At 39.9% G+C, this 24,014-nt stretch overlaps 2 protein-coding genes across 5 annotated transcripts in view; both read right to left on the reverse strand.

Moving 5' to 3' along the window:
• LOC102299216 (acyl-CoA dehydrogenase family member 11) overlaps window positions 1-6,635 on the reverse strand; it is a 7,945-nt gene extending 1,310 nt beyond the window's left edge. Inside the window, exons 1-13 of the mRNA XM_005940150.2 lie at window positions 6,473-6,635; window positions 5,029-5,341; window positions 4,310-4,533; window positions 4,102-4,201; window positions 3,252-3,369; window positions 2,901-3,043; window positions 2,670-2,822; window positions 1,085-1,179; window positions 883-982; window positions 665-805; window positions 488-580; window positions 302-409; window positions 46-217 (exon numbers count right to left, since the gene is read on the reverse strand). Of these exons, the coding sequence (XP_005940212.1) occupies window positions 46-217; window positions 302-409; window positions 488-580; window positions 665-805; window positions 883-982; window positions 1,085-1,179; window positions 2,670-2,822; window positions 2,901-3,043; window positions 3,252-3,369; window positions 4,102-4,201; window positions 4,310-4,533; window positions 5,029-5,313 (1,732 nt within the window). The 5' untranslated portion in view covers window positions 5,314-5,341; window positions 6,473-6,635. The remainder of the gene's footprint in view (window positions 1-45; window positions 218-301; window positions 410-487; window positions 581-664; window positions 806-882; window positions 983-1,084; window positions 1,180-2,669; window positions 2,823-2,900; window positions 3,044-3,251; window positions 3,370-4,101; window positions 4,202-4,309; window positions 4,534-5,028; window positions 5,342-6,472) is intronic.
• A 686-nt stretch (window positions 6,636-7,321) lies between these two features.
• morc2 (MORC family CW-type zinc finger 2) lies at window positions 7,322-23,470 on the reverse strand. Of its 4 annotated transcripts, none has more exons than XM_014339340.2 (29): window positions 23,279-23,470; window positions 22,809-22,892; window positions 22,547-22,701; window positions 21,418-21,471; window positions 21,271-21,305; window positions 21,103-21,171; window positions 20,898-20,988; window positions 20,699-20,807; window positions 17,773-17,932; window positions 17,570-17,681; window positions 16,988-17,113; window positions 16,822-16,901; window positions 16,654-16,736; window positions 16,334-16,419; window positions 15,999-16,139; window positions 15,755-15,909; window positions 15,249-15,377; window positions 15,050-15,155; window positions 12,833-12,965; window positions 12,631-12,714; window positions 11,253-11,504; window positions 10,894-11,136; window positions 10,262-10,375; window positions 9,926-9,983; window positions 9,715-9,853; window positions 9,459-9,626; window positions 9,265-9,358; window positions 8,311-8,499; window positions 7,322-8,210 (listed from the first exon to the last, which is right to left on the reverse strand). In XM_014339340.2, exons 3-29 carry the CDS (start codon window positions 22,612-22,614, stop codon window positions 8,142-8,144), a joined length of 3,147 nt encoding a protein of 1,048 aa, XP_014194826.1. In that variant the 5' UTR covers window positions 22,615-22,701; window positions 22,809-22,892; window positions 23,279-23,470; the 3' UTR covers window positions 7,322-8,141. The 4 variants fall into 4 exon arrangements, with proteins under 4 accessions (XP_014194826.1, XP_005940215.1, XP_042083618.1 ...); XM_005940153.3 differs by having other exon boundaries at window positions 22,809-22,895; XM_042227684.1 differs by having other exon boundaries at window positions 22,809-23,470.
• Window positions 23,471-24,014: the final 544 nt, after the last annotated feature.

A 24,014-nucleotide genomic window follows, 5' to 3' on the forward strand; every position in this document is an offset into this window, starting at 1 on the left:
GTGTGTGTGTGTGTGTGTGTGTGTGTGTGTGTGTGTGGTATACACCTGTGTAGATGCGAGCCAGGCTGTATGCCAGGTCTCTTGCTGCTAGCTCCAGGTAGCTGGGTGCTCTGGTTGCTGCTACCTGAACAAACTCTTCCAGCTCGCAAAGAGCTCCGCCCACTGCTGTCACAGCTGGGGCCAATGAGGAAACGCTGGAGGCGCCAGCCAGCAGAGACTATAACACGAAGAAAACAAGCGCACTTCATATTTTTGTTCTGCTCAGTCACAAAGAAGATTTTTTCATTAAACTTGCTTTGACCTTGGTATGGCTGAAGTAGGCATGAAGAACCATCCCTGAGCTACGAGCCACACACCGCAGCACATCCAGAGACAAAACATTTGTGGTACCTTCCCATATGCTCAAAACCTGGAAAAGGAAGAGATAAGTTAGTCTTTCACTCTTTTTGTAAATCTCAAGCTATCACACCTCTAGTATCAAACTCACCTGTGCATCACGGAGTATTCCAGGCAAGCCGGTATCCTCGATGTATCCCTGGCCACCAAAGCTTTCCAAACCCTCCGACACCACAGCCATAGCCTGAGACAAACACAACACTGAAACAATCAGACAATCAAAACAGGCAAATAACAGCTAACGCTAGCATTCACACAAACTGTTCACCTGCTTCCCAGTGTACAGTTTGACGACTGGAGTGAGCAGCCGGAGAAGGTGAGCATCGTGCTCGGTTGCCACTCCACTTTCTTCTCGGCCCAACAGACGACACACATCCATCACCAGAAGAAAGGCCCCTCGAGACTCTACCTGTAGTGTGAGAAGCATGTGTCCTGAAGCATGACAGAAAACACTGTGTGGAGTTTGTTCACCCCCTGCCAGCTTACCTCCATTCTAGCAAGAGTCTGCATGTGCAGTGGGTGGTCTTTAAGAAGCTTTCTAAAGGCAGTGCGCCGAGTGGCATAGTCACGAGCTAACTGGAGCACCCTGTGAAGACACACAGTTACACAAATGTTTAACCAGCTTACTCATGCTGTGCTTTAAGAAATCAGCACAGATTCAAGTGTGGTAGTAGGAGCGGTGTCCTGCCTTCTCATAGCGGCTGCTGCAGAGACGCTGTTGTGGATCCTGGTTATGGTCAGCATATTAGCTATGGAGGACACACCTCTCCCCTCCTCTGAGAGCTGTTGAGGAAAACAAGTTTTCAAAGATTTGGACACATTATAAAAAAAAAAAAAATTACAAGGAACATGGCTTGTCTTGTTTCTCTAACAGTGAAGGTTGGTGGAGTGGACCATAAACTGCCTGAAAATGTCCATACCTTTAAAAAAAAAAAGAAATGTTGGATGATTTCCCTCACAGTGATTAATTACACTTTTGCCATATAACCATGTGTTATATAGCAAAAGTGTAATCACACTGTGACAAATTTCTGTAAAAATTCTCCCCCAGCAGGGTAATGCAGGATTTGTGGTACCACACTCGTGTCCCCCATGCTTAAGTGTTCTGTGTATGCACCCTACACAGCTGTACTTGTGTTACAGTCCAAAAAGGCCAAGATTATGAGCTTGACACATATAGCGCTATGAGTGAGTCCAATTCTGAGCTTTTAAAAAGTGGGCCTGAACAGGAAAGGGAACAAACATTATCGAAAAGTCAACCAAAAGAAAACAGCAGGAGAACCGCAGTCATTGTTTGCAGTGGACACTTTTCCTTATTTTTAACACTCAGTTTCACTTCAGCTTTCTTTATGTTGTAACTTTGGTCTTCCCCGCAGCTAGCTGAAGGCCCAACAACAGCAAGAACAGACCAGCTGTTCCACATATTGGTCACAATATGCCTCCTGCTGACAGTAAACAAATGCAACATGTAAGTGACTGAACACAAAGCTCTGTGTAGGACAGGCACGCAACCATGCTTGTTCCTTAATGCCCCCCACCACACTGCAAACGCTAGTCAGAAACCTACACGAGAAGCACAACAAAGAATCCGAGGGATTGACACCACCTCAAAAATCCCCACAACCCAATGTCAATTGGTATCCACAGGTTGCACAGGAGCAAGCCTGATCCAAAGAGGCTTACATGAATTGAAGAATTTACAACATCCTGGTGTCTGGAGAAGAGCCAGAGACAAGTCAATGCTACTTTAGAGGCAAAGTAGTAAAAGGAAAAAATTAATCTGTTCTTACCAACAACGAATGCAGATCTCTACTTCTTGCTTCTTTGCTGTTTTTTCTGAGCTTGTTTTGCTTTAAATGATTCTCTCATATTAATTTAGCTGCAGCCATTCACAGCTCATTATCTCATGCTGACTGAATGCTACCTGCCCGAGTGCTGCCGCTGGAGCTGCAAGCAGCTGGCACTCTCATGAGTTGCACATCTCAAAAAGTTTCTGAGGATTCAGTGGGTTAAGTGCTACAAAAGTTGATTTGTGTTTTTGCAAAGCACAGTGTGTACTTTTTTGTTACTGAGGAGTGGCAAATAAAATCACTGTGAATTTTTCCACCTAGCACACAAATGCAGGAATGGTTCCGCTTATCATTGCTGCACATAACTTGTTTTTGTGTGTGTGTGTGTGTTTAAGCAATTGCTCATATCTGCACAGATAGGAAACAAAGCCTATAGTTTGTCAATTAATTGTTATATCCAATGACCCAGCATGTGTAACTGACCCTGCGCGCTGGCAGGCCGTCCAGCAGTAGCTCAGCAGTCGGCATTTGGCGTGTCCCCAGCTTGTCCTTCAGTCGCTGAACCTCAATACCCCTCAATCGGCCATCCTCATCTCGACTCACCTCCGCATAGAAGAGAGACAAACCTTTGCTACCCTATGGGACAGAGAACAGCAGTCAATTATATCACTCTGCAAGTCATTGACAATGCTTTGTGACCGATGTCAGCAGTACTGGTATGGTTGCTCCGGTTTTGTCCTGCACTCTGGCCAGTGTAAGAGTCATGTCTGCGTCCGTAGCAGACGTGAACCACTTGAAGCCGTGGAGCTTGTAGGAACCATCTGTTTGTGGAACAGCCACCGTCTCAGTGCCGCTGGCTGAGGACAATGAAAACAACTCATGAAGCATTACAACAGTTACTCTTGTTCTGCATGACAAAGCGGGAAAAAAGTATGCAAACAAAGAATCTCCTCCACAGATATCTGATCCCTTGAAAAGCAGAATTACAACACTGTTGTACTGCAGCTCTTAATTTACAGATTGAATCTGGGACTGATAAATGCAGAAAACAGTGTCACTACTTACCCACATCAGAGCCTCCCTGTCTCTCTGTCATCCACTGTCCGGATGTCCAGAAGCGTTCTGGATGGCGGGTGGTCAAACGACTGTAGGCGTCTTCTACTGGCCACGAAACACCTAAGGACTTCTCATACACAAATCCAAACAATCATTCACTGTGCTTACAAGGAAAAACAGAACTGGGGTAAGCAAGTCAAAAATATGTGTACATTCACTACTATACAGCCATAACAGCAAAATATAGAGTTTTATTCAGTTGCTCGTCAATCTAATATACAGTTCCCTCAAGTACATGCTGCTGTTTTAAACAAAAGCTGGCACATTTTACATTTTTTTTATTAATATTATTAACATACACTGTGCAAACTGATTGGAAGGCAAATTCTCCTTAACACAAACAGGAAAATAAACAGCAAAAACATAATCTCCCTATAAAAGAGATAAATAACACAATAAACGATAATACAAATATACAATATAAAAGGAAATAGGGTGCAAAATGCATATAGTGCAAACTGTTCCAGATATGGCTATGATTATGTGGTTCCTCAGCCAGTTAAAACAATTTTACTGGGGTGACTTGATGGACTGATTAAATTCTTGTATAACTTTTGAGATGAAACTGTCTCTGGGCCTTTAGTCTCAGCATGAAATTGTCTGTAGCGTTTGACGGATGGGAGGACGATGAATTTATATTCTTAAAATGCCAATGTTTTAAACTACATTGGCTACAATATTCTTCACTTAATTCAGTTTTAAATGATTGGAGGTAAATCCCATTACTAGTTCTGTTGTTCTAATCAGTTTGGCTTACAGGACACTGTATTAGTCATGTTATTCACTTCTTTAAACACACCTGGATAACTTTTGCAGCTCCGTCGGTCATAGCAAGAGGACAGGTGTAGAGGCCAGATGAGGGAGAGAAAAGATACAGCTTGCTCATCTGGTACACACGACTAGGAAACAAATACATACACTTTTTGGAAGATGACAAAAACACGTTACTGAAGTGAAATAAGACACATGAGCTAAACCGAAAAAAGGAAGTGCAACGGTCTTCTAACCTCCACTCGCCAAATGACCTCTCATAGCCAATGGCAACGAGTCCTTCCTGCGCTGACAGGTCTTTCATGCGTTTCCAAGCATGGGAGGTCACAATGTGATCCACTCGGCGACCCCAGGGATCAAAGTGCACCAACCGTGGAGGATTGACCTCACACTCTCTACCCCAGCCATCCACCTCCTTTGCCACGTGTTCTCCAAATGCACACAAGTCTGAGAGAATCACCTGTAGACAAATTTATACACATACTATTCACACACATACACACACACACACATATACATATATATAAATTTTGTACTAATGTATGGTGACCTTGAGGGTCTTTAAAAGTGCTTATTATTACACACAATATATCGCAGACCTTATGAAACAGATCTCAGCCTGTTTACATGATAGGACAGCTCCTCCCTGGCTTTTTAATAGTAACAAAGACCAAAGTCAAACTCTTATTGCTTTTTATAAAATGAATTCGTGCTGGTGCAACAAAACTTAAGGAAAAATATGCATTACATATGTAACACTGTGCAAATACCCAACACTTCTTTCAAAAAGAAAACAAGTTATGAGCACATTAAAAAACAACAACAACAAAAAACACATTATAATATAGTAATATACACCTAATATGGACATTGTTATTTAATGGGCCTGTTGCTCTTGCTCTAAAACTTTTAGTATGACACCCTTTCTTGGGAAAAACATGTAACCCCTGCTCACCTCCTGGGGTATGTGTCTCTTCAGATATCCTCTGAGCAAGGCATCTTCTACAAATGGGTTCTTCAGCACTGGGTTTTCCTGAAAGAAAGGCCCTATCCTGGCTCGGGTGAATGGCAGGTAGCCTGCTGCCTCCCACAGCTGTTCTTCATTGGATCTTCTTCTGCCTGGCTCAGCTACAGAAGCTGATCTGACGTGGATCAGTGGTCGAGGTGAAGGAATGACACACCACAACCTGCAGGAGCCTCCGGCTACACGTCGGCTCAGGAGGGCTGAGGACACTGACATGGCCCAATACCTTCAGTCTGAGGTCTTACTAGGGACACAATGCCAATGCCATTAGAGCAGGGACAGGTGACATTTAGATAAAGGCAGGAATGTTTCAGTTTTTTTAAATGGGGTGGCACGGGGCTGGTGAGTGGCGTCCAAGAAGTAGTTGGGCTCAGGTAAAAAAAAAAAAAAGAGTTATAATAATTTTAATTTGTACAGATCTCCTTCTCCATAGACATCTATCTGCAAATACAGTAATAACAAAATACAAGCCACATTGAAGCACAGGAAGTAAGGTAACAAGCTAATAAAAATGAATCTGGATAAAACTGTTAATGGGTGTCATTTTTAGCTATAAATAAGGGGGTCTCACACATCCTTTGTTTAGAGTTTGCAAAGTAAGCGACAGTAGTGGACCAAACCAATGTGAAGTACAAGAGGGGAAGTCCATCTTTCAAATTAAATCATTATTTTCCATTAATATGTAAACCAGTAGCATTCACGGGATGTAATAATATTTAAGCTCAAATAGTTGCTTTGAAGCAATAAACTAATGGCAAGGACAAGTTGTATTGAAGTATTAAAGAGGACAACGGCACCCTCTGGGCAATGCCACCCCAGTGTCCTTTAGCACCACCCCTGGTCCACCCGGAGGCAGAACAGCATTCAGCTGAAAGCAATTTCTGTATATTTGGTTTTTATTTATTACTCAGAAAACAGGCGCATTTTTACTGATTTACTGATTCCGGATAGGATTAGCTTCTTTGTTTCTCCATTGCTGATACTTATTTCTTTATGTAAATTTATCTAGCTGGCTTGCAGACCATGGAGAAGATTGACAACCAAAGAAATGGGTCAAAGTTCATCTGGTTGCGTCGTTGCCTTTGTGCAGATATTATCTTACCGCTTGTATTCCAGGGTTTCCTTTATATTATTTAAATATATTTAAATATTAAACAGAGGCATATACTTGCTATCCTCTTCTTGAAACCCTTTATCATAACGCGTACTCTTCACACTCCAACCCGACAACAACACAGCAGTTAGCAATGACGTTCAACAAAGTTGTGAGCGCTTTATTCACGGGCAAGCTTACACAGACAACGCTGAATTAGTTTCAAATGAAACTTAAAAGCTTCCTAAATATCAAAGATATAGCTGCTAGCAGTCATCTTACCAAACGTTTTCCCAGCTGCGTTCACGTTCACGGCGGCAACTTAAGTTTCGCCTTCAAAATAAAAGTCTCTCCTCGTTTAAAGGTTCAAGTAGCACCTCCTGCTGCTACAGCAGCGACAAAAACAGCACGCAAACACACAGGTGACAAACACTTCTATCAAGGATCTATAGTGTATACAAAGGATAAAATATCAAGTATGATATGTTTATATAAATAAATATAAAACATCCCTTTTAGTTATGTTCTTTTGTAACTGCGTTGACGAGATGACTCAAAATAAACAAAAAGTGTTTACGTTCATTGTTAATTTTTTTTTAAAGCCAATGAACCTGTTATAGTTCATGAACGCTAGCTTCTGCACCTCCTAGCAGGTGGCAGGAAAGGAAAGATTTTAGTAGGAAGTGTTCTTATGAATCATCTGAGCTTTCAGTAAAAGCCGACGGTAGAAACTGGTGGATACCTGTACTCTGTTGTGTACTATTAGCCAAGCAGCTTCCACAACATACTAAGAGATTGTGCATCCAGTCAGATTACCTTCCACTGTGAAGCTGGACAGACTTGTAAGAATCCCTGTAAGAATTTTCTGCCGTTTAAACCTTGTGTTTCATGTCTCATTTATATAAAATAGATCCAAGAGTAGAAAAAACTGATTGAAAATGGATTGTTTGTAAAGACAAAGATAATCCACAGAACACAGGGCTCTAAGCACCACCAACAAAACTAAATTCAAGAATATTTACTGTCATGGCGACAGAAATCCCTTCCTGTAACACTATAATTTACTTAAGCCCAAATGTAAAATTTCCCAGAACAAATACTTTATTATACACCACATACTGACCAACATAATGTGTTGCTGAACCAGTTTTATTGTTCCAAGTAAAGGTTTGTCAAAAATACAGTATCCTTTGTTCCAACGAGAACATAAAGACTGAAAGCATGCACCGTTTAATAAAACATTTCCATGATGGGTTAAAAATCTGTTCAAAAAGAAGGACAGAGGCACTGAATAATTATTAAACAATTCAGCAGTTAACCTTTTTTTTTTCTTCCCAAAATGAACACAGAACAGTCAAAGGTTAAATGAAGAAGGAATTTAAGGGAATAATAAATGTACTGATATAACCCAGTATGTAGCTCCTGTTTATGGATGGGGAATATCTCCCAAACATAAAAGATGAACCCGGTTTTCTGTCCAGGTTGGAGAACACTGATGTGTTTTTAGTGTGCAAAAATAAAAATAACTGTGTAACTACAGGCTGCAATACAGAACAGAGACGAGTTAAGCCCAAGTCTTTAGTGTGAAAACGTCACCTGACAATGGACCAAAATGAAGAAATGTAGTTTGTCACAACAACAGTTGACTATATAAAAGAGCATACGCTGCAATAAACATACAAATTATTTAACAGCTCAACCAGGATAGCATGTTTTAAACATAGATTAACAGATGTAAGAGGGTAATAAAAAGGGACAAAATAAAACCACAGGCCCAGAGGCAATCGACAGTGAGAACCTAAAAATACAAACCGGTTACAAACTGATTCAACACATGGAGGGATTAATGAAAACAAACCCCAAATATTCACACATGAGAGTGGGTCCATGGAGACTTGAAATGATGACCAGTTTGTTAATGTTCACATCTTTCATTTGATTTTGGTTTTCTTTAATCACCCTTTGTAAGGAGGTCTTCTATGTAAGCATCAAGTTCATCATCTGTGTTTATGTCAATATCCTGTGGGAGGAAAAAAGGCACAATAATCACTCACTTTCTGCAAAGGGGGGGTTTATCAACAATGTGCACATGATGAGGAGCACAGATTAAGAAGTGTTACCTCTTGTACTTTCTGCAGAAGGGCCACAATGTTTGTTCGGAGTTTCTGTAATTTCTCGTCTGCCTCCTTTAGTTTGAGCTCAGTGTTGTTGTTTTTCTCCTCCACAGCTTTGGCCCTGGCATCAGCTCTGCTCTGGTATGAATTACACAATGACTGCAGACCCGATTCATACTGCTGGAAATACTCTTTCTATATGCAGGAGGCAAAAAAACAAAAACAAATCAGTGGGAGAATTCAACAGAATTGGCAAGAAAACACAGCAGTTAACATCTTCACTTATAATTTCAATGTTAATTTGTGCACTATTGCCATTGTTAAATAACTATCTAGTTATTTAACAAGTTTTTTTCCCCATCTAGTTTCATCTCACACTAAAAGATCAAACTATTATCCATCTAGTTTCTGGCACTTATCCAGCAAACTAAGCAGAGGTGACCAGCCTTAACTCCTTGGCCAACTCCTCCAGCTGGTCTTGTGAAACACCAAGGCATTCCCAAGCTGCAGCGGAACACTGCACACAACAGTGGAAGATAATTTTCACTACAATCTAATTTTTCCATCAGACTTGTGGACACTGATGAGGTGTGAAAAAGTCTGGCTCAAGTGTCAAAGACGGTGATAGGTAAGTAGACTGAGCAGACATTTTGGGGTCCCAAAGATGGTCAGTTCATTTACAGTGACCTCCATCAATTTGAAACTTTGTGGGAACAGATCAACCAGTAAATTCAGTTCTACTTTCACTCTTTCTTCATCACGCAAGACTGATACAACAAGCACATGATCCCAGCTGCCATAGGGTGAGAGGCATGGTGAATACAGGAACAGACAACATTCACATTCATATTTCTTTTTGCTGTGCTATTTAAGCTTCTTTTTCTTGCATCTTTCTGCTTAAATTTAGCATTCTGCTTTTGCTTATCCGTCACAAGATAGAAGAAGCTTTTATTATCTCACCAAAGGAAAGGCAACCAGCTCCTCGGCTGTCATGCTATTAACATCGTCCTTTGGGATCCGAAAAGCAGGAGGAAAGAAGTAACGCAGCATTGTTCTAGAAACATCAAGAGCACGATAAACACACAGCAGTTATGAGAGTTACAAGACTTCAATAAAGAATGATAACAACATTGTAACCATTGTAACCAGCTCACCTCAACATGGTGACCAGGCTGTCAGTCACCTCTCGGCTGGTTCCTGGCTGAGTAGTGTCTGGCTCCATGGGTGCCGGACCCTTCTCGGTCTCCTGCTGGGTGTCAGGTGTCTGAGAGATTGGAGATGGTGGTCGCATCAGCCGGACTTCATCGCTACCCTTAAATACCCTTTACAGAGAGATCCATACATGTATAAGATTCGAATCACCTGCCAAAACATGTTTAGAACGCAACATTCACACAGACTGCATCTTACCATCGATCTTTAGGGGTGGACCGAGGTACGTAGTCAAATTTAACTTTCCAGCGAACACTTTGTTTATTCGCCTCAACGGCGATGACTTTGCCCGTATACCACTCCTTATTGACGCGTACTTCGACCAGCAGACCCTTATCTGGAGAAAAAAATACTCATTTTCCAGTTCTGTATTTGATTCACATCAGTAGAGAGTGGACCATCATCTCACCTTTCTGAGCATTTTTAGTGTCGTTTTCTGGTTCCTGTTGTAGAGCTTTATCAGGTGCCTGTAAAAATACAAACAAAATATGACCACAACAGTTTGAGAAATCACTGAAAAGGCAGTCGGGTTAGAAACAGTCTTCAACAACTTAGAGGTTGAAATGAATGGCATGCTTGGTTATAAAGAAACTGTTATATATTAATAAAATGATTGGTTTTGTTTTGAAAGAACCGTTAATCTATATGAGCTGAAAAAGTAAGTGTTGATTGTTAGAAGTTGTGAGAGCAGCAGGCAGCCCAGCTTGATTCGACAGTAGAAGAGAGAGGGACACAATAAAGCTACCTTTTCTTTAGCCCCGTGTGTAGAAACGGATTTAGGGGCAGAGGATGGTGTTGTTGGTGCCTGCCGTGTAGGGGCAGACACTCCTTTCTTCTCAAGTTGAGAGTGTGTTTTAACCTGCAAGGTCAATAGCAAAGGGGTTCTGATCGGAGGTTCAGCAACCTGATGGACCACCCAGGTATGTCCATATTCCCTTAGTGTCTTAAGCAGAAGTCTAAGATACTTTAATTGCAGCTACTTTGTGTTCAGACACCATAAAGTAAGTGAGCAGTATGAGTAAAGCTTTGCTCCAATAAGCAGCCAATTAATTTAAAACTGACAGACTTTACCTGAATTAATGCAGATATCATAATAATGTTGAGCATACAATCACTTCCTAGTCCATTCATTACCTTATCCACATCCTGAAATTTATTTCTCAGAAAGCAAAAGCGGGAAAATGTGAGCAAAAGCAAAAGTCCTTTGAGCAAGCTGCACGCTGAACACGCAGGATTAAGGTTTGTGCAGAATTACTAGTGCTCTCATTTCACACCCCAGGTTAATCATCTTGTTTTGATGTGCAGTTGTTTTTCAGAGCTGTAATACATTTTCAGCAGTTACAAATCTGCACTACAGTTTTTGCCTCTGTTCTTTACCTCATCCAACTTTCCACGTTTGGGAGGTGGGGCCTTCTCTACGACTTTGCCACGGTTAGTGGCAGCTGCAGCCATCTTGGATTTTTTTGTCTGTGGTTCTTCTTCACTCTCCTCGCTGCCTTCTTCTTCTTCCTCTTCCTCCTCCTCCTCTTCTTCTTCTTCTTCCTCACTCTCCTCCTGCTCTATTATTCTCTTGCGCTGTCCAGCAGCTGCTGGTTTGGCAGGTGAAGCTTTGGCGGATGCCTATATGAGGAGACAGCTTTCAGTATTTTACACTGCTTTATGGTAGGATTTGTACATGAAGCCATATGAAATACTTTCACAACAAAACCTTTTGTTAAATCAAACCTGTAACGTACCCGTGAGCTGCGGCTGGGTGGAGGCGTTTTGGCAGTAGCTTTGGGAACAGGTTTTGCTGCAGATGGAGGAGGTTTTGCTGCAGCTCTGGACCTGGATGGCTCAACCTTTGGTGGAGTTGGTGGTATGGCTGATGTTCGGGTGGGCCGCTGAGAAGCACTACGTCCTGGTGGGGCACTTGGGGCATTTTTGAGGTGAGCTGGGAGTGGTGGGGAGCGTGGGCGTGCAACAGACCTTTCAGAAGACCTGGTTGCCTGAATTGTTAACGTGAAAGGACACAAAACTAGTATTTGAGTATGATAATGAATACATTTGAACAAAGAGGAAAAAAAAAAAAAGGGAAAAAAGGATCACCATCAACAGCAGTGTTTGTCTTTAGTCTGACCCTTTTACAGCGCAATTAAATTGTTTAAAACTGAACACACAAAACTCCTTTTTTACATTTTCAGTTCATATTTACATAGAAAAGGAAACATACAGTTCATCCAGAGAGTATTCCCAGCATTCCACTTGTTCTACATTTTGTCATGTTACAGTCTTATTCCAAAATTGATTGGAGTTTACCAAAAGACATCCGAAGGACTCTCAGACGATGAGAAGCAAAATTCAAAAATAAATCTGTACCAAGGATTGAACTCTTTGGTCTGAATGCCAAGTGTCATGTCAGGAGGAAACCAGGAACTGCTGTATGGATGGCCAGTACCATCCCTACAGTGAATCGTGGTGATGGCAGCATCATGCTGTGTGGATGTTTTTTGGAGGAGAAAATCGGAGATGAGTCAGAGTCTTGGGAATGCAGTGACATAAAAGAAATCCTTGAGGATAACCTGCTCCAGAGAGCTCTGGACCTCGGACTGGGGCGAAGGTTCATATTCCAACAGGACAACGGCTCTAAACACACAACTAAGCTAACAAAGCAGAGGCTCCAGGACCACTCTGTGAATGTCCTTGAGTGGCCCAGCCAGAGCTCAGATTTAAACTATATTGAACATCTCTGAAAGGATCTGAAAATACCTGTGTACTGATGCTCCCCATCTAACCTGATGGAGCTTGAGAGGTTATACAAAGAAAAATGGAAAAGAAAATCTCTTATGGCTGTAATTACTGCCAAAGGTGCTTCAACAAGACAATGACCAAAGTCTGTAAATATTTACTTTTTTCATGTTGTATTTATGGGTTATTGTGAGTAGAATTTTGAGCTAAAAAAAATAAATAAATAATTGAATCCACTTTGGAATATGAGAGAGAGCGAGAGAGCGCTTTCCTGTTATTTCACATACGTGCAGTGATATTAAAATCAGAAATACATATACGATATGCCGAGAGGTAACTAGTAGAACTAGTAGAAAGACAAGAAGGGAGTTTTTTGTTTGTTTTTACCTGAGAGGAACTCTCTGTTGGTTTCATGCTAACCTCCAATGGGAGCTTTCTTACATCTGCCGCAGATTTGATGGAGCTGGTTTTCTGGCAGGGAACAAACAGAATATACATATGCTGTGGTGATAGACACAAACAGAGAGATTTAAAAAACAAAAAACAAACCAAACACAGACACACAGACAACAAGAGTTGGACAGGATACCTGCAAGGCCTCCAGCTTCTCCTGCTGCTGTTTGATTTTCTCTGCTAGTTCTTTTTGTTTGTCTTCAGCTGTTGGCTTATCTTTCTTCAAAACACCAGATGGGAGATTCTGTTTCTGTTCAGGAGCGTCACATCTGAAAACAATTTCCAAACAATATATAACAATATGTGAACAATTTATATAGAACATACAAAATATATTACCACACTAGTAGGTACTTTCTCATGGCACAAGCACTTCAGCTAATACATTATTCAAAGTTCTTTTGTTGTTGTTTTTTGTTTATTGCTGCAGAATCTCCAACTTCCGGTTGGATTTGAACTCCTCTTAAGTACTATCAGTGCATAGGGTTTTTCTTATCACTAGAAAAACTGAGAGAGGAAAAAAAAAAAGTGGTATACTAAATATACCCTGACATTTTGGTCACATTCGTGACTCCACAACAACCTCATCTGTAGGCACAAGAGGCACCTGTGGCAAAGGTGAAGCCAATGAAGATTTGCTATATTTACACTTAAAACTGAAGCGTCATGTATAACATCGGCTATTTGGAGGATACCATCAGACACCAGTACCTTCAACTATGGCACAGTTGAAGAGCTGACATGAACGATATGATGATATGAACAGTGTTACGAACAAGCTATTTAACACCCCCCCCCCAAAAAAAAAAAAAAAAAAAAAAAAAGCTGTGTGCTTGTAGGGTAACACATAAAATCCCTCTGAACATTTTGTGTGTTTAAAATATTTTTCGGACTCACCTATTTTTCACTGGACGAATTTGTGGCATTTTTTTTTTCAAACCAAGCTCGATTTTTCTAATACGAATGAATAGATCTCACCAATCAGATCACTGCATTTGGTATCAAGCGCACTCATAGCTGAAATTGCACACTGGTACTGAATCTACAATGATATGTAAATAATAATTACAATAATAATTTCACCTCAGAGAGCAAGATGCTGCTCTGGGGGTCAATCAGCTCTGCTAACATAAGGTCAAATTGCCCCACTGACATCCTTTTACACATGTATGAAAGCCACAATATAGCTTCCACTCCCAGATCAAACCATTATATTCTTCCTGCTGCTGCTTTGTCATGAGAACTGAATGAACCCAGAATCTCTATTTAGGAACATCAGGACAGGCTCATCATTGCTTCATAACTACTTCATTTTTTTTTCCTTTCTTTCTCCAAATTCCTTTTTTAGGGCAAATTTTCCACAAAAATGCAACACATTCAGTGTGCATATATGTTCGGATCCGTAAAATTAGGAATTTGTGTCGCTTTTTGGCTTTAATACTTTAAATAAAGTATTCTTATAAGGTAGAACAGTCACTGCCGGGAATAGCAGAAAAATTTGTACATGGTCATATGGTGGACTACAGAGAGATTTCTCGTGCTGGTAACTGGTGAGTAAAAAAATCTATCCGATGAGCCTCTGATGGAGGATTTTATCTTCTCCAGTTTTAAGAGTCCTAAGATATCCTGTAGCCAGACTTTAATTAATGGTGGCTGAGATGATTTCCACAACAACAAAATTCTTTTCTAGCGATGAGAGAAGCAAAGGCAATAAGGTTATTTTGAATAGCTGTAGTATGAAGGTTATTTGGTGGTTTGCCAAATATAGCGATATGTGGAGTCGGAGTCAATTTTATACCCAATATATCCAAAATCATTTTGAAGAATTGATGCCAAAATTCAGACAACCTAGGGCACACCCAGAACATATGAGTAAGATTGCAAGGTATCTGTGAGCACCTGTTACATTTATCATCAAATTTATCTGGGTATAATTTTGAGAGTTTTTCTTTACTGTAGTGTAATCTGTGGAAAACTTTAAATTGTATTAATGAAAGATGAATTAATGGCCCAAGTATCATAAATTTCTGTTAAGACCATGGCCCTCTCCTAAGTGGAGAACAAGATGATCTTTGTAACATCCACTCAGTAGTTTAATGTCAGCTTTATTTATTTTAGTTGCTAAGATCATATCATCACTGTGCTGCTGTAAATATTTCTGCTGCTTCTGAATAAAGTAACAATTCAGTTGTATAATTTCATTATAACTCTGTTCTAAATTATACTAAAAACAGTTTTTTAGCAATCAAAAATAACCAATAAGTTTAATTAGAAACTTGATAACCATTTTGCTTAGTGAGATGAGATAAGATAAGAAAATGAAGTTATCTGAAAAAGCTCATTGTGTCAGTACCTGTCCTGAGTGCTGTCAGGGTTCATGAGACACACCCAACTGTCTGGGTAGCGTTTGTCCACTGCATCCATCTGGAAAGGCAGCGTTCTCCACTTTAAACATTTATCTTAAAAAAAGAAGAAAAAGCATAATCAGAGAGTGAGTTTTCTGCAGGAAGCTGAGATACTGCATGTCCTCTAAATGTGTGTGCTCAATTTACCACACTGAATAGTAAGTGGTATCTCCATGGCACGGCGTCTCTTGTATCTCAACTCTGATGATGGAGGTGCAGACCAGCTGGCAGACAGATATCCAAACTCATCCCAGAACTTCACTATGCCTTTCTGTGCTGCATGACAAACACAGATGCAGATGTGAGATCAGTTGATACAGTTGCAAGTCATTTGCTATAATTAAAATAAGTTGAACCAAAGCTGAATTTTTATTTAGGGAAGGAACCCTTAATACAGCTAAAATGAAACTTATACTTCACCTCTGACTCAAACATTTCTCAATCCAATATCACAGGTAATATCACCGTAAAGCTCCAGCAGCTGGTAGATCAATAATGGTGATTACAACTGTATCTGAATTGTCTAACACTCTAGCAGGATAATGTATTAATCATGGAACATGTTTAAAACTCCCAGGAGTATGGGGGGCATTTTTACTTGTAATTTGAGGTGCAGCAATAAACAGAAATCCAGCAACTTCAGGGAAGCTTACCAATGTTTGTGTCCTTCCAGTACTGAGCCAGATGCTCCCCCATGGATTTTAGTAAATGTCGATACTCTTTAGCATCCGCAAAATCTTGTTTGTTGTGAGTAGGCTCTAGAACTAAATATGGGACATCCACTACTCCAACTACACCACCACATGCCCTAAGACACATGAACCAAATAGTTTAAAATTACAACTTAATCACTTGCTCATTTCCTGCCATTTTTCACTTTTAGTGCATTTTACTTACATGCCTCCCTCCAGTTGAGGACCAGTCTTTTCATACATCTTAATGAGACGAGAACAGTTGTACACAAACATCCCATCCAGGTCCCTCTGTTCAATGTTCACTCCAAATATAAAATTCAGCTCCTTGGGCTCCTTTAATGCTCTGAAGAACAAGGAAGAAATGTAGATTGGTAAGAAATACATTTACATGAAATTTAGATGCCAAATAATTTGGTCGGCAAACAAAATTAATGTACAAATCTTATTTTGAGGCATTTTTTAATATACATTTCCAGCCAAACAAAGGAACAGAATTTTAGCAGCCTACAATCAGTTTGCCATTTTTGTTAATCATACTTTTGTTTGGCTTCAAGAATCCTTTTTTTCATGTCAGCATCTCTTCGCAGCATCATGGCTGCATCTTGAACTTTTCTCAAAATTGCCTGATGGAGTAAAAGGAGGGAGACAAAGAAGAAATTTAACGTCATCGTTTTTTGGTTGTGAATCAACCTTTTCTTAAATTTCCCTGTTTCTTTAATAATTGAATAATTAAAACACTTTGATGTGTTTGTCATTAACTGTTGCTATACAACTAAACTTGCTTTGCCCAAAATCCGTTTTACATAAACACTACACATCTGCACTTGACAATTAACCAAAGGTTTTCCTTAGCTTACCCGTGAGTCTTTTGATAGGTCCTCTCCTAATCTGGCCTCCAAAGCCATGCGTTTACTCTCTGCCTCTCTGGCCTTCTCCTCCGCTGAAATATACACCACATATTATTCTCACATGAACTAAAGCTAAAGCAAACTTTAATTAGCAGGATTAATAACCCACTATCTCACCAATCTTTGCAAGATGATCAGCTTTCTTCACTTCTTGCTCAGCACGGGTCTTGAACCGAGTTGATGAGTATTTATAACACCTTTAAATAAAATAGAAAGTCCAATCAAAGTGTGAACACTGGAATAAACAAGTTACAGAGAGTCCATATGTGCGTTACTATATTACCTTGGTTTATAAAGACAGCACGAAAGTCTCTTAGTCCTGACTTTATGACCCTGGATAAAAATCCTCATGCGTGGGTCAATGTACAAAACAGCAGCGTATGCCCTGAACGATCTTCTCTCTGGCTTCCTGTGAACAAGAAGTGGTGCATTAGACATGCTGTCATCAAACTATTTTTACTTTGTGGTTTTCTGCCTCCTCCAACTAGTCAACTTGCAGGGCTCTACCTTTAAACAACGATAAATGATCAATATTAAGCTGAATCACTATTAGCTTGCCAACAAAAATACGCAATATAAATTAATATTATAAATTCATATGCTAATGCCATAGAGATCCCTTGCTATCCCCTGTGGATAAACAACACCCCCCAGCACAATCAGCAATTATTTGTGAAGTGAAGTCATTACAAACATTTTGATTTTGAAATTTGATCACCATTAAGGTTGAGTTCATCCTTGAGTCCAGCTCGACATTTGATGAAATTTTAAACTGCTTTCTGATACTGAAGTAAAAACCACCAAAATCGTATCTGTGAGCCACAATAATAATGACATCATAACTAACAGTAACAACTGTACTTACACTCCTTCAGCAGGTGTCCCAGCCATCAGTATGTCCTGGTGATCCGTCTCTACATCCAGCTCTGGTTCTCCATTGTCCATCAGCTTCAAATTATAGATTATCACTAGCGTTCCTATAGATAATATAAAATACCACACCAAAAGTAAGTAACAACATGTCAATTTGTCAGTTCTTCACATAGTGATGCACATTTAAATGCTTACCGCTGTTGCCTTCTATTTTGTTGAACTGCTCCATCAGCTGCTTTTCATTTTTAAAAGGTGAGTATTTGAAGATCAGTTCGGTCTCTATGGCGTACTTTTCTGGATCAGACGTCAGCGGCTCCTTGGTCTTCATATCCCAGGAAGGAAGAGGCACTATCACCTGTAGAGGGAGGGGGATGAAAACCCTAAGTAACCCAGAGCAGTTAGCTTTCCACATGTTTTGGAATCTGACAAATGTGACCTTAAATCAGTTTGCTGGAGAACCACGTGGTTTCCAAACTACACACATTACACCATGCCCTTATTTGTTTAACAAAAACTAAGGCAAAATGCAGAAGCACTGTCTACTCCGATTTTAGAGCCAACTTTCAGCATTTCAATCACGCTGAGATCTGAACTTTGACGGGACCCTTCCAACACTTTGATTTGTTTCCTTTTTTTGTCATTTGATTGTAGTTTTGCTGCCATGCTTGGGATCAATATCGTGTTAAACGACCCAGTTTCAACCAAGCTTTATTTTTTGGAAAGATGATCCTAGAATACTTTGGTATACAGAGGACACCTCAATGAGCCCGAGATGCTCAGGTTCTGTTGCTAGAAGACAAGCCCAAATCATCACCCCTCCACCACTGTGCTACGCAGTTATGAGATCTTTGTGCTCATATGCTGCATTTGGTTTTCATTTGGTGCTGTGTATTATGGTCCAACATCTCCACTTTACTCTTGTCTATCCCAATGACATTGTTTCATAAGACTCGTGGTTTCAGATGTAAATGTGCAAATCTAATCTGAGCCGCAATGTTTATTTGTTTTGTTTTGTTTTAAGAGAAAGGAAGCTTTGTCCTGGTATCTCTTTCAAACGGGTCATACTTATTTTGTCTTCGTCTAATTGTCTGGTCATGAACTTTAACATACCGGTACTCAGAATCTGAGATGTAGCTCTTGGTTTGTTTGGTTTTTTGCAATTTCTGAGGATTTCATAGTCTGACCTTGGTTGCAGTGTAGTTAGTTTCTCACACACTGCTTCTGCATTTTTGCTTAGTTGTTGTTGTTTTTTTTTTAAAAACAGTTTAATATAACATATGTTCAATGTCATATCATATAAGTGCCTTGAGGCGACTTTTGTTGTGATTTGGCGCTGTATAAATAAAATTTAATTGAATATCAGATGAACATATTTTGCCCATCTGAGGTTTTATTTAGCTAATTTTACGACCGATTGATTTTTTTTTTTTATTATGTCCTGATGCACAAAACTTTACAAATGAAAGTGTATCCTTTCTTTTTCACATAAATGTAGATCACTTTTTTACATCCAAATCAATTATATACAAAAATGTATCACTGAGCCACAATTAGTAATCATTTCATCCGTTGTTCCAATCTTCCATTAGGCCAGTGGTTCCCAAACTTCTTTTGCTAAGCCCCCCTTGTTTAACAAGAAAAATGCCCCCCCTCCCCCCCGCGCACAAACACATCCTCCAACCACACACACCCATATTTTGCACCATTGCGGTTTATTTCACACCTCAAACATTTAGTAAACAATTAAGCAAATACAAGTAAACTGCAATAAATTACAGGTAGCAATAAACTACTAACTCTTTTATGCTACGTCCACACCTACACGGGTATTTTTGAAAACGCAGCTGTTTTCGTTCACACGTAAACGGCGTTTCGAATCAACGAAAACTGAAATTTTTTTAAAAATCCTTTTTTGCATTTACATGTGGACGAGGAATACAGAGTTCATCACGCAACGTCAAAGGTATGTGCCTTTTTTCACGTCACGCTGTGCGCCACGTTATTGTTTACATGAGATGAATTGCAGAATGGCACATAGAGACAAAATACTGTTAATCTGACCATCTTCAGTTTTTAAACGCTTACATATACACACGCAGTTACTGTCCCTCCATTTACAAAGGCAGAGGCGTCACGGTGTAATTATTTTAGTATTGTGGTTGTTTTTTTCCTGTGTAATAATATTCAACATTGCTATCAATACATTTTTCAAAATGGGTTCAAAAACATAAACAGCTGTGGGATACCGTTTGTCCGTGATTTGAACCAGGGAATAAATCGTGGCAGGATCAGCCTGATATTATTTGTATCCCACTGTAACTTTACTGTATAAAGAGCTAACATGTCAGGAGTAGTTAGTCATTATGAGAAGTGTTTGTGAACTAAAAATCAAGAATGTGGGATGTTGTTTGTCTGTGATTTGAACAGCCCAGCACTGCTCCCGACGAAGGGAAAACCAATTCTGCAGGGGAGACCTACCTCGGCACTTGTGCAGGTGAAACCAAAGGGAAGATATGCTGCACCATATTTTCTAGTCTTTGGCTTGGAAGGAAGCTGGTTTGGAAACATATTCAGCGATGCTTCATCTCCTGCTTTACGTTTGTGTGGGCGCCCCATGCTAGCAGTGTCCAAGCGTTTTGGGTTTTTTTTTTTCCCCTTTTTATTCCGTGCCCCCCCTGCAATGGCTCTGCGCCCCCCTCCCTAGGGGGTGGGCCGTACACTTTGGGAAGGTCTGCATTAGGTCTTGATTTATGCTATAAGATATAAGATTGTTGATATGACTGTGACAACCTTTGGTGTTTTAAATTTATTTAGAAGTTATCTAAATTTTAATATTACACAATTTGCATTTTGCAGTGCTGTCAGTTTTTGTTCCATTCTTTGTATTTGTCCAGGGATTTACAGCATTATTCAAGTAGGCTGCTGTAAAATTTCAACATGTTTCTGAACTGAGCAGAGAGCACGGAGTACTGTTCACACAGACTGAAAGCCCACACAAGCATGAACACAGGTGTGAATATCTAGACACATATTCAAAGTACACTTTGAAATGAATGTGTGGTGAGTGGCTAAAGCGTATCTAACAAAACTCGTCTCTAAGCGTTTCATGACTGCCACTGACCTCATCCAGACCCTCCTCTTCATGGAAAGTCCTCGACAGGAAGAGGCAAGTCAGCGTGTCGTTCTTTTTTGTGAACAAAATAAAGTCTTTTCCGATGCGCATAGAGCCCCTGTGGAAACACACAAACTTCGTAAATATGGAAATGCTGGTGTACCAACTTCGTGATCAATACCAGACAGGAACTGGAAAAACAACTCACGATTTCAGTCCGTTTCCATACTGGCCAATCTGAGTGGACTCAGGAGACCGTTTGTTTGACTTTCCAAACTGAATCACATGGGTTGTCTCACCTAAGAAAAAAGCAGTTTAAGGACACAAATTATACACTGTATGTAACCATTGGCCTACAAAAACAACAATAACCTTGCTTTAAATTTGCTCTTTGATCATTTAGTCACACTTACTTGGGTCCATCCCAGTACCATCATCCAGAAAACAAAGCATGTAGCCACCCCTCAGCTCTGTTTTTTTTTCTGTCACACAAGCAGGAAGTCAAAAGACAGATATGAAAAACATTGACTCACTGGATAAGTTTCAGTATATGAAATTGGATATTTTACTCTGAGGTCTACCTGTGTAGATGTCTATACGTGTGGCATTAGCATCTCTGTGAAAGAAATAAAATATGAGATTTTCTAGATAAAAGGTATCAGGTTAATGCAAGTTTTCCCATACTCAATAATTTATTTAAAAATTGTGCTGTGAATCATAACAGGTACCTTGAATTGTCCACAAGTTCTGCCAAGGCTCCAAATAAGAACTCATGTGTTGTCCTAAGAGTTAGACCAAATATTCCATTAATAGAGTAAAAACTGACAAGGGAAGCTCATTAGAGAACAAGGACACATGGGAGATGCTTGGTGACAGCATCTGAACTCCACAGATAGCAAACATACGATTATTATTCTGTTATAAAAACTGTTATTTCTCAAGTCTGCTGACACGTGTCAGCATAAAATGAAGAACTATCAGTTAAGCATGCATTTCCTGGTTAACTGTAAAACTATCTGTTCAGCTTCAAGGACTGACTATCCACAGTTCACCTGACAGCTAACCACTTAAAATGAATTATCATTATAACAAAAAGAACAACCAAAGGGTGCTGCGACCTACTTTGAATATAAGCCACATATACATTGAACATTACATACCACAGAAGCATATACCAAACTTGTCTTTTTTTTCCTGAGTCATTACTGATCAAACTGAGTGATAAATGTCTGCAAGCAGCCAATATCACATGATTTTTTTGACAAATAACTGAAGCAAGCACATTTATCTTCATTGCAAAATTTGTGACGTGTCTATACTCTGTTCTGAGCCTACACCGTCAATTCCACATATTATACACAAAGGCACTATCAAGTTCAGAAAATAAAAATAGCTGATTATATCTAACAAATTTATTATAACGTTGATGTGGGAAACTGGCAAACAATTTCCCCCCCTTGTGACAATAAAGAAAATGCATAACAACAAAGAGCAAAAACAAAAAGAGTAAAAGAATGGTAGCAGCATCAGCTATTAAAATAAAAACCAGCATAGGTTTTGAATTGTGAATGCATACAGACAGAATGGAAAGTATTACTCATGGAAGGTAAAGTTGTTTTAAATATAAAATGACATGTAGCAAAATGAGGGAAACGTGCTCTAATCGTCTTTCTGGACTATATCTTATTTTCTATTCAACAACATTGCTGGGCATCTTGCAAAAATAAGTAGGTGAGGTGGTGCAGTGTATTGTGTGTAGGTGGTTGCTAAAGTTCTATCTTTAAGGCTAACTAGCTGTAACTCTGTGTATCGTGAAGTTCTTACGGGCAAATTAATTCCCAAAAAGTTGGTACTTACGAATTTGTGTGCAGGTATTCAAAGGTGAGCTGAGCCCTGCTCAGGTTGCTGTAGCTAGAGTAGGCCATGGTCACTCACGATTGTTAACTAGGTACTTCCTGGTAACCTCCACGTCTTCTTGCTGACTGACCAAGCCCTAGTTCAGGGCTTTCATTCTAAAAAAGGAAAGAAAAGATCAAAAATACTGTTGATTTGCCTGCGTGTATCTTCAATCAATTCACTGACATAACGGAAATGACATGACATTAGCTAATGTTTATACCTTAGAACAAGTCAGAGGAGACACTCCTGCGTAATTACAAGCCACCCCGCAGGTGAAGGTACCAGCAAGTAACACGTGGGAGGCCTGCTGAGGAACAACAAAATGTTATGATTAGGCGAAAAGAGCGTCTTTAGGCACGGCTTGAGCAAGGAAGACATTAACGTGCATTCGTTTAAGAAGAAGTCAGACCCTTGCCTCGCTGGGTTACTGTAAAATATGACTAAGTCATGTTTGGTTAAGAACATGGCATCAACAGTTCAGACGTTTTGCTGCAACTGTTATTAACGGCATGCTAACATTAGCAGCTAGCCGACATTAGCGCAGGAATGTTTATGAGGAAACGGTAGCTAGCTAGCTTTACTGTGGGAAGATGAAGCTAACGTTAGCCGTATCAATTCCTTTCTGCCAGACATTTTCAGATGACCTCGACTTTGCACGCTATAGTTAGTCCAAATACTTCATAACGTTACGTTTTGTTTTCCTTGACATAAAGCAATCCCCGAGGCCGCGAAGAATCCAACTACCATCAACGTCGATGGTTGGTTCTCTAGTTTCCCCTGATCTGCGCTAATCCCGCCTCTATTTTTCGATAATCACCCAATAGCTGTGGACAATAGGAAGGCACCGCGTTACGATTCTAAACCATGATTGGAGGACATCTCGTTACGTAACAAAAGAACATACCGGTGAACCAGTCTGCTGGCGCCTAGAGAGACCTTCAGAAGTTCATTGCGTTAAGCTCATAATCTATACTTTTGGGGCCATAAAACCAAAAGTATGCTCACAGTTAAAATACAAACAAAAACACACTGACAATTCACCTTAACCCTAATTTTTTATTTTATTTTAGCTACAGCAGTTGAAATGCTGATGAAACATTATGATTATTTTATAATAATTCTTCTACAGACATGTAAAATATTGAATTACTATCCATCCATCCATTCGCTTCCGCTTATCCTTTTCAGGGTCGCTGGGGGTGCTGGAGCCTATCCCAGCTGTCATAGGGCGAGAGGCGGGGTACACCCTGGACAGGTCGCCAGTCTGTCACAGGGCTCCAGTCTGTCACAATTGAATTACTAATTTTACAAAATCCTTATACGTCCTTTCTTTCAGACACTTAAGGAAACATTGAGTGAAATTAAAGAAAAAAATTATTTCCTCTTCGATTTCTGTTTCAAGAGGCCTTATATCAGAGAGAAATAT

This window comes from Haplochromis burtoni, unplaced genomic scaffold (genome assembly GCF_018398535.1).
Source record: "Haplochromis burtoni strain Fernald_Lab_line unplaced genomic scaffold, NCSU_Asbu1 Contig_276, whole genome shotgun sequence".
Lineage (NCBI taxonomy): Eukaryota > Metazoa > Chordata > Actinopteri > Cichliformes > Cichlidae > Haplochromis > Haplochromis burtoni.